Source organism: Physella acuta, unplaced genomic scaffold (genome assembly GCF_028476545.2).
Source record: "Physella acuta isolate Inbredline_101_S28 unplaced genomic scaffold, ASM2847654v3 ptg001015l, whole genome shotgun sequence".
In the NCBI taxonomy this organism is placed as follows: domain Eukaryota; kingdom Metazoa; phylum Mollusca; class Gastropoda; family Physidae; genus Physella; species Physella acuta.
The window spans coordinates 29,957-41,177 of record NW_026732532.1 but is presented as its reverse complement, the minus strand read 5'-3'; the positions used below and the strand labels follow the sequence as shown (position 1 = coordinate 41,177).

The 11,221-nt window shown below is 31.4% G+C and overlaps 1 protein-coding gene across 1 annotated transcript; it reads right to left on the bottom strand.

Moving 5' to 3' along the window:
- Nucleotides 1–3,551: 3,551 nt before the first annotated feature.
- Nucleotides 3,552–9,232, bottom strand: LOC131954604 (uncharacterized). Its single transcript, XM_059318380.1, has 7 exons — nucleotides 9,004–9,232; nucleotides 8,694–8,742; nucleotides 7,265–7,594; nucleotides 7,050–7,112; nucleotides 6,584–6,634; nucleotides 6,347–6,420; nucleotides 3,552–3,865 (listed from the first exon to the last, which is right to left on the bottom strand). Exons 1-7 carry the CDS (start codon nucleotides 9,004–9,006, stop codon nucleotides 3,851–3,853), a joined length of 585 nt encoding a protein of 194 aa, XP_059174363.1. The 5' UTR covers nucleotides 9,007–9,232; the 3' UTR covers nucleotides 3,552–3,850.
- Nucleotides 9,233–11,221: the final 1,989 nt, after the last annotated feature.

Sequence of the window (11,221 nt, the reverse complement as noted above, 5' to 3'; positions counted from 1 at the left end):
AAACACGCTACAAAACTAATTACCATCAAACGTGTCCAAATAGTACCACCGGTGAATTGAAATGTACAAAAGGGTATACATACCATATTTTTTCACTAATCTTTTAGTTTCCTCACAGCCATTGTCAATGTATTACCTTGCTAGTCGTAGAGATTTTATTTCTACATAAATAGCTGTCGAAGCAAATACAACCCCCGCTCTTTCAAATACCATATTACATATCTTTGGTTCAAGAGTGACAATTTTTAGGTATTCTATACAAAGAAATATATAAACTAAACGGATTGACCAATCTTTGCCAACAATTATTTAAGTTTCTTGATACGTAATGTGAAAAATTCTGTTTACAGGCAAAATGAAAAGTTACCTACTAAAAATATCAGATCATTTCTTTATTATGGCCACCATACCTATGCATGGCTGAAGTGATTTTTGCAATCTACTGTCCTTATAGTGGTAGATCTTCAAAAAATATTTATGATATAACAGAACAATGTGTGCGTAAGCCATTAGTACATGTGTTACAAATTTAAATTTACATAAAGAAATAATCTAATCAAAAGTGACCAAAAAGAATAGGAAAATCTAAAATGACAGAAAGAGTAAGACAAATATAAAGTATTTACTTAGAGTCGGTAAAGCTCATGGTTGCTTGAAGTTTCGGGCGCATGTGGCTTGTTAGCTGGGGACAGCAACTCTTCTAGGAGAGACAACTCAAGATCAAACAACTGCTGCCTTGTATTTTATCTGGGTTGGACAAAGGCTATAGAAGTTAATTAAAAAATGAAAGCATTTTGAAATCGGAGTCAATGACGTTCATAAAAGTTGGCACTTCTAATAATTAAGTGAATCCCTTCAAAAATAAAAAAAAATTAAAAACCAAGAAGAAGAAAAACTTACTCGACTAAATCATTTTCACGTCATGTGGAGTGAAGAGTCTCAACCTTAACCTTTCTTTATCTGTTGGTTTAGCTCTCTTCGGTTGTTCATGAAGATTCCGTCTCCAGGTCTGTCATTGTCCTCTCTTTCAAATGCCAAGGGGTCTCACTAAAGTGCCTGGCGCGTCACATTTGAGTGAGTATTCACCCAAAAACACACCCACACCCACCTCACCCCTTCGTTAAGGAACTTACATTATTCATGTTAATAGCCTAGGCCCACCCGAACGTAAATGTATTCTAATAGTAGTGACATTTTTATGATTATTTTTATTTTGAGTAATCTTCGTATTTTAAATATTGAAGCGAGGCATACCAAAATGTATATCTCACTCTGGAATTCAATAATTGGAATTTTAAGCGAGAGAGGCCGAGACTTAAACACGAGACTTGGAATTTTAAGCGAGAGAGACCGAGACTTAAACACGAGACTTGGAATTTTAAGCGAGAGAGACCGAGACTTAAAAGCCCTTTTCCGTAATCGTAGACTTCTCTTTTTTAGTTCAATTTTTTTCTTCATGTTTGTAGAAATTGATCTAAGTTTTCCTCATTACGCATACGACATATATCATTCAAGGTACAGACGTCGTTCAATGTTTTGAAACTAGAATCAGAACCAACTTAGTATGCATTACGAGTTATTGATAATTTGCTGATATATGTTTGCTTTTTTAGTGATCCCTTGAGACATTTTTTTTTTCTATTTCTTTTAACATTGCACAGATTTACAATATTTTACTTTCGCTTCATGTATGAATTAAAAACTATATGTATTAGTATTTTGTTGCGATTTTACTAGAACTTTTACTTTCTCGTTTAGCCTGTACGAAATAAAAAGAAACTCTTGTAATCGTGCAAAAAAAAAATCGAGATTTTTTGCAAATGTCGACGTTTTACAGCTCCCTGAGTCCGAAAAACATAGTTTGCAATCTTGTCCGTATGTATGTGTGTGTTTGTGTGTGTGTGTCTGTGTGTGTCTGTAAACACGATTACTTGAGTACCGTTACGACTGGGTTGATGAAATTATATTAAAATCGTAGATATGTATCAACGTTTGAGCGATTTCTGATAACCGGAAATGGAACTTTTTCTACTTTGAATTTTTCAAAAGCCTATAACTTGAGTACTATTTCAGATAGATAAATGAAATTTCACATGTAAGTAATAGATCTAATGTTCTGCCTTCTGTCACATTTTGAGTAAATTTTGTTGACCGGAAGTAGTAATTTTTGCTATTTCTGTTTTCTCAAATTCGAATTTATAAAGTACAAATAATACTCCACACAATTATGCACATTTTATTTAGCGTTCACTTGGTGTGCAAATTTTTTTCTACGATATTTTATTTTATTTTAAAATGTTTAAGTATTTAAAATGCATTAAAAATCATGTCCATATCCCAAGTTGCCATCCCTTAATATTTCACAAAAGAATATTCGAGAAAGTTTAGGGGAGATTACTCTCGGTTTATTTAACTTAGTTTAATGTTGATCGTTAAAAATACAAAAGAAGATAAAACTAAAACGTAATTTTGCCGTTTTAGACCCATCGGTCCATATGGCACGTGAGGTTGAGTGTATGTGTTTGTTGAGCTCGGCATACAGCGGGACAGTGTTGTTGACACTACGCCTAGCCGCCTTTACTCTCTCTAACGTGAGTCAGGTACTCATCGTAGCAAGATTGGTTCAGTGACGAACTAAGACACTTGATTCCCAGATCCGAACTCTTTACGTATCGTATTAAAGCGCTCTATAGCCTGACCGTCCCGTTACAAAATAAATAAATAAATAAATAAAAATAAAGCAAAAAAAAAACTAAACTCGTTACTTCGACTTTGTAGAGCGTTGTTTCGAACATTCACATTGTGGTAAAGAAAATGTGGTAATTGTTAAATCGTTAGTAATTTTACCATGACCAACTTTAGAGGCGATTAAAAAATTATTTGACCTTAGTTCCACATTCACGTTGCGAAATCCGGCGTCAAAAACAACCATTAAAGTTGTTGATAGCTGGTAAATGATAACATCAATGTTCAGATGTTATAAATTGACGCAAGATGGAAAATTTTAAAAATGATTCTTGTACTTACTCATAAAAGAATATTTTATATATTTAAACCAGGGGTCTCCAAACTACGGCCCGCGGGCCGGATGCGGCCCGCGAGGTCCTCTCATCCGGCCCGCGGATATCTTTTTGTCCAAGGAAAAAAACGTCAGTTAGTGATGGCTGAGGAACTTTGCCCAGAAAAATCAAAGACATGCCTGGAAGAAACTGGCCCCCGAACTGAAATGTGATAGTTAATGCGGCCCTCGGACTGAAAAGTTTGGAGACCCCTGATTTAAACTAAGGGCACATTTGTTTTGTCTTTTTAGTAATTATTATGTCCCTTGTATTATGTATTTTATGTTGCGTCCCTTGAGTGTTTACTGTGTAATGCGTGATGTAAAGTTAATGTGTAGAGCTGTGAGATAGTTAACTATAAGCAGAGCTAGAGACAAGTCAATTCGTGTAGGCTGTTTTGATGTAACAAAGAAGAACTGTATCTGTTGAAGTATTATTACAACATTAAATATAATTGAAGTTAATTTAGATTTATTTGATTTTACCTTTATACGTAAACTCTAAACCAAAAAGAACATTTTATAAAAAGTGTGCTTATAAATATAATCATTGGATATAATAAAATAAATAGGCGAAACAGTTTTGTTTGTATTATATTTAACACATTTGAAGTCTTTCCATTTTTATGATTAATAATTTAAACAAATTGAACCGAAAAACAATTGTCTTGTTTACTTTCAAGTTGAAGTATTTTGTGTTTGTTGATTTCTAAACTGATTCCACATTTTGAAATAACTCTTCTTGATCCTCTTCACAGTTACTGATGATAATTGTTTCCTGCTGCATAAGCGTTAGCTCTTCCGTTCCTAGTAAAATTTAATTAAAATTAAATAACACAATCATATAGAATATATATATATATATATATATATATATATATATATATATATATATATATATATATATATATATATATATATATATATATATATATAAATATATATATATATATATTTATATATATATAATTCAATTACATCATACTATTTTAATTCCTAAAATCAATATAGATGTTTTAAAATCCATATTCATTACTACAGATTGATAAAAAAATCTTTTGTTTTTAACGAGCATTTAATTCTGGATATTTGACTTTTTGTTAAACCACAAGGGAAAATTAATGACGGTTTCGCTAATGTATTTATGGATATATGTAACTCAATTTTAATTTTAATTATAGCGAATCGTACTAAAAGCATCATGATCTAATTGCAAACGTGTTTTCTCTTATATAGAGAGGCAAAAAAAATCAACATACAATGGTTCAGTTTATATTAAATAACAAAAAGGATGGCAGGCAAATGGTAAAACATTTACGATAGTCAAACAAACATGGCGTAACTAAAACTATCATTAAACGCACAGGAAAATCTGTTATTGTTGTAATGAACTGTATTATTATTTAAACTAATACTTAAAACAAAACATCATCTTTATATTTTGTGGGCGTTACAAATCTGAGCTGATTGAATATTTTTTTTAAAGTTTGTATCTATTGGATAACCTAAATATTTGTTGAAAATTACACACACATACACACGCACACACACACACACACACACACACATATATATATATATATATATATATATATATATATATATATATATATATATATATATATATATATATATATATATATATATAAATATATATATATATGTACATATATATATATATATATATATATATATATATATATATATATATATATATATATATATATATATATATATATATATATATGGTTCCATGACAAATGATCTCAGGACAAATGATCTCAGACAAAATATCTCAGACAAAATATCTCACGGACAAATGATCTCAGGACAAATGATCTCAGGACAAATGATCTCAAGGACAAATGATCTCAAAGACAAAAGATACCAGGACAAAATATATCAGGACAAATGATATCATGGACAAATGATCTCAGACAAAATATCTCAGACAAAATATCTCACAGCAAAATGTTGATAGTATGTACAATGATTTTAGTTCATTTGAACTTTTTTTTTAAATTGACTGTCAATATGGTTTTATTTACTATCTTTACGCATAATAATTGTGAATAAAATGAATTTGTTAAACTTAACAAACCATCAAAAGATTTATTTAACTTAATCTTTGTAACGGCCTTTGATTTGAAAAAATAAAAATTAAAACAAACTTTCTCCTTTAGCCTGAAAGGTATGATAAATAATAATGTATAAAACAAAGTAACGGTAGCTATACAACAATAATGTTTAAAACATGCGAAATATCTTTCAAAAATGTTAATGGGTCTCTAGGTTCGTAACGTAAAATTATTGTTTTTATTGCATGATCAACACAAACATAACGTTTACGTTTCTTTGCTGACAGTACATCGTTATGATCACACCTCTCCAATACTATGTGATCATGTATTGTGTGAACTCTTGCTCGACATGTTCTAACTCCGCGATAACCGCTGTTTGTCTTAAATAAGCATTTGTCACCTGATCACTAAGGTGTGACCGACGCATAACTATTGAATTTAGCTATTAGTTGTATTGTTCATGGAAGGCGGATGTCTTTCCCTTAAGGCATGTCTCTACCATCAAAGCGGGCTGCCACCTTGATACGAAGGTGTTTCTCTATTGTTATTTCATCCTCTTTGATCTAGTTTCGTCCATCTGACATGGTTGGACTGTCTCATGTTTGGCAAGCCCGCCTACGCTGTCTATCGAACAATTTCTTTAATCTTCTATAGTAATAAACCTAATTTTAAAATGCAATATACAATTTTAAAAGTGCAATATGATAAATTTATACGGCAAACATTTCTTACAATTATCATATGGGCCTATAAACAATATTAAACATATTAAACAAAACCATACAACAGTTAATAAAAATTGTTCAGATCAACTAAAGTCACCCAATACACTATTAAAATTTAGGTGTGAGATATTTTGTCTGAGATATTTTGTCTGAGATCAATTGTCCGTGGTATCATTTGTCCTGATATATTTTGTCCTGGTATCTTTTGTCCGTGAGATCATTTGTCCTTGAGATATTTTGTCCTGAGATCATTTGTCCTGAGATCATTTGTCCGTGAGATATTTTGTCTGAGATATTTTGTCTGAGATCATTTGTCCTGAGATCATTTGTCCTGTCACCATATATATATATATATATATATATATATATATATATATATATATATATATATATATATATATATATATATATATACAACAAAAGCACGCATTTACATAAACGCTCATACACATGAAAATAAAAATAAAGACAAGTAAACGAACCTCCGGAGACCAAGAAATTGTGTGTGTTTTCTCCTTACTTTTGTTAAAATTGCTCTTCATTTTCTCTAAACGTACTGTGAAATAGGTAACAGTTTAAAATCAGTCAATAGTATTTAAAAATATAATAATATCAACAAACTTAAAACAAACATTTTAACACTTTACTTAATGAGGTGTTGTCTTAATTTTAAAAAATAAAAAAGTATTTTTATTAGCAAATCAAAAACGGAAACTTACCCATCAATCTTTTCTTCTTCCCTAGCGCCAACACTGAATCAAAAAGACTTACTGGGGAAAATAAAATAAATACAATGTAAGTATTTTTTTTACTCATAAAAACTTGTCCTTATTTTACTTACAGGATATTTGATTTATTGCTGCGTGTATATATATATATATTTATATATATATATATATATATATATATATATATATATATATATATATATATATGCTAGAAATGTCCTTTGTTTTAACATATAAGAGTTACACTTCGTTTTAACATGATTAACAATTAATGTAATAACAGTTTAAAAGAAACTTTTACTGCCGTTAATTTATCGAACGTTACAAATCTTATCTGATGGTGTAGTTGAAAAACATAACTTTGTGTTGTGGATACTAGTATTTAACTAGATTAAGCTACTAACGACGGTCGAAAATCTAACATTTCTCGAATGTACTATAAGTGAAAAGCAATTACCTAAAAAGTCTGACACATTTTGTATTTCCTTTTCGATTAGCATTATTCGGTACTCGAATCTTTCTGGAAAAAAAGTATTTTGATAATGATTATTTACATGTTATAGAAAATCTGCTATTAAACAGAAAATGTATTAATATATAGTATAGTAACTCATTTCTTTAAAAAGTGAATACATATTTTTAAATAAAAATAATGTTAAAATAAATAATTACTCATAATTTTAAGTTCAAATAGGTCAAAGAGCTCTCCTGTTTCGTAATTTTGTATACACCAGGTACCAGTTATATTCTGCGTATAATCAGGTGATTTCAGAGTGACTATAATGCCGGTCCGTGTCTTGTTGTTTGCAAACTTAACTTCCATAACTTTTTTATAACTATCGTAGACTGAAATTTCAGGAGATGTTTTGTTGTCATCAATAAATTCAACAGCTTTTTCATTATTGACAAGCAGACAATGCGAGCCTCCTGTTAATGAAATATTGATGTAGACCTCGCATCGTATTCGATCTGGACATTTCTTCACGTCATCACTGCTGTGGCCTTAGGTTAGATAAAAAGAAACCATGCAGACAAATTATTTCACTTGAAAAAAATGAAAAGATTAGTAACAATATTTACATAGAGCTATACTCATATCTGTACATTATGTTAATAATATATTAAGCACTTTTTTTCCTTAAAATATAATTGATCTTTACAATTAAATACCCATATATATATATATATATATATATATATATATATATATATATATATATATATATATATATATATATATATATATATATATATATATATTCTTTAAAATAATATTTTCTTCATGGTAATTTTTCCTGATATATTCTGTCTTGATATAATTTGTCCCTTGTATTGTGTATGCTGTCACCACGCATATAGCTAATATTTATTGTCAGAAATTAACATCCCCTCTTAAAAAACTTCGGGCCAATTAGTTTCAATCTAGTGCCGCCTATTATAATTGTAGTCGAATAATAATATTTAGGTAGAAGTTCACAATGTTGATCTTATGAACTGTATAAGCTTAATGTGGGCGGTATCAGAATCACTCTTTTGCTAGACAAACTAATGTGTCTTGACGTGTAGCTAAAATATTTTATTGCTCTTTGACGCATGATGCTATAACCCATGCTTGTAACAATTATTTTAGATTATTCTCCTTCAATACTTTGATCTTTTATAAGTTCATTTGTTGGAAGACGTGGCCAGGCACTAGAAAGCTCGAATGCTAACCCAAAGGTCTCGAGTTCGGATCTTAGATTTAAAGTAGGATTAGACGTCCTAGAGTCCACCCTGACTAATGCTAGAGAAAGTAAAGGCTGCTAGGCATCGTGCTGACCACACCATTACCTCATATGCAGCGGTCACGAAACTGATTTACTTTACTTTGCTTGTCCTAAGAGTCATCAGATCCAAAGTGGAACTATTTTTTTATGTTTCTTTTGGCAATATAAATATCTATCTTCAAATACTCCGAGGAATACGTAATAGTAATTTTCAAAAAATAAAAAATAAAAAAACGAAGGAAAAAATTGTGCACTCAATCTAAGTGGTATCCAATAATAAAAGTATATTAAAGAATTTAAAAGAATAGCTTAAAACAATATTAAAGCAGTCTTACCAAATGAGAAGTGATATATAAACAACATCAGTAAGCCATATTTATGTGGCTGGAAAAAAAATAATTTAAAAGTTTATTTGTATGTTTTTTGTTTACAGAGTATCTATAGTGTGTTTTGTATGAACAACACTAAATCTTTAACTCAGCAATAGGTGTGCTAGACACAAAGTGCTAGATACAAAGTGCTACATCAATCAATTATCTATTTGTATCAAATGAGTTTTTAACACTTTTAATTATTTTAAAATATTTTTTTAAATTAAAGAACACCGTCAACAGGATTAAAATAAAAAAATTGTCAATACATTACCATCGTTACTTAGGGTATAAACTTGCTTTTAATAATTCCTCTTGAATAAATATAACGCAAACTACTATTATGACAAACGCTAAAGCTTTTAAAGCTTTTATTTTTCATTCAGAAAAATCCGCACCCACGCTGCGGTTTTTGTCAAATGGATTTAGGAAAGTGGAAAAAATCTGCACGTGAAATTTGAAGGAAGGCGGTTAACTGTTAGGCAATAAACCACAAGTCAACCGTCGAAAGAGAGACGGGAGGTGGGGTGGGGGAAGGGAGGTGGGAGAGAGTCGAGGGCAGGAAGAATGATGGCCCGGATCTGTGCGAAATTTTAAATAATGAGTGTGCCAGTGCGTGTCTGCGTCTGTGTGCTTTTTTATTTTGTATCAATTCGTTTTATAATGTGTTAATATTTTGTAAATAGCAATTTTCCTTCAAAGATTTTTTTTTTTTAGTTTTATTTTCTGTGGAAAAAAATTACACAAGCGGCAGTATTTAAAAAAAAAAATAAAGCGGGATTGATCTCCCCTTAAGATTTTTACTTTCTCGTATACAGAGTACAAGCGTACCGGCCAGGCCATGCCATGGTATTTGAGATAAAAGCTATGTGTATGTGCTCAGTAAGCATCATATACCGTGTGTTCCAGTGAGTTTTGGAATTAGTAATGTTTTTTCTATGTAAATATTGGCATTTGTAATACTGTAAACACCAACGCAAACATAAACACACATATAAAAGAAAACATAAACGCAGAGGCGTAGCGAGGGGGGGGGGGGAAAGGGGGTTTGGACCGCACCGAGTGACACCAAGGGAAAAAATAGTAAAATATATAGAGAAAAATTTGAAGGGGGTGCACATCGAAATTTCGAGGGGGGTGCAAATCGAAAATTGAAAGTTTGTCCCCGGGAAGAGTCGCTACGCCTCGGGGGGGGGGGGGGGGGGTACACCATTAAGTCCCGCAACAGGTAACATCCGACCACTGCATAAACGCAAACATAATCATAAACGCAAATGCAAACATAAACATAGAAGTAACGAAAATATAAAGATAAGGTCAAACATAAATGCGAAAAGCGCAAATATGCGCAAAAAATAACTCAGAAAATAAAGCAAACATGAACGCGAACCTAATCACACACTGAACGTAAAAACTGAAGGTAATACATAGAGATCATCTGAATATGGCTTCTAAATAATTATTGATTAAAAGTGATAATTAGTAAACAGTTAGTTTAATGTATAAATTAGTAAAATGTATTATTTGAAATACCTGATTTAATCTACCAGATTGCAATTTATCAAACAGTGCTAATTATATAATTTTTTTTCCAACATGTATTTGTTTTTTACTTTCTCGTATATACGAAGTATAGAGAAAGTATTGTAATCGTGCACAAAAATAACATGAAATGTTGACGGTTTTCACCGTTTTACTCCTCAGTCCTTCATCACATCCGGAGTATAGAGGACTTATTTTAATCAGGCAAAAATAATAAATACAAATATATAAACTTTTTGGCGTTTTATGCGTTATCGAGTCGTAAAAACTGGACTTTGCAATTCTGTCCGTATGTCTGTGTGTCTGTGTGTCTGTCTGTGTGTAAACTAGATAACTTGAGTACCGTTACAGCTAGGTTGATGAAATTTCATATATAAGTATTTTATCAAAATCGTAGATCTTGATCAACTTTTGAGCGATTTCCGATAACCGGAAGCGGTACTTTTTATACTTTGGATATTTCAAAAGCGTATAAGTTGCGTACTATTTTAGATAGATGCATGAAATTTCACACGCAAGTAAAAAATCTAATTCTCTACCTTCTGTCAAATTTTGAGTAATTTCCGTTGAACGGAAGTACTAATTTACGCTATTTCCGATTTCTCAAAAAACGCATGTAAATTTATAAAGTCCTAATAATATCCCGCACTTTTAAACACATTTTATTAGGCGTTCAATTGGTGTGTGACGGAGTGGTCTAGCTGTAGAGAGCTGGACTGCTAACCCGTTAGTCTCGAGTTCGAATCCGAGTTCAAGTCAGTAGACCGTCCCTGAGTCCACCCAACTCTGATGGGTACCTAACTCCTGTTAGGGAAAGTAAAGGCGGCTGGCCATAGTGCTGACCACACTATCTCTTCATTTGCCGAGGTCACAGAAAGAAGTGAACTATACTTCACTTTCCCCATAGACCGTCAGGTTTGAAAGGGAAACTTTTCTTTTATTGTGCAATT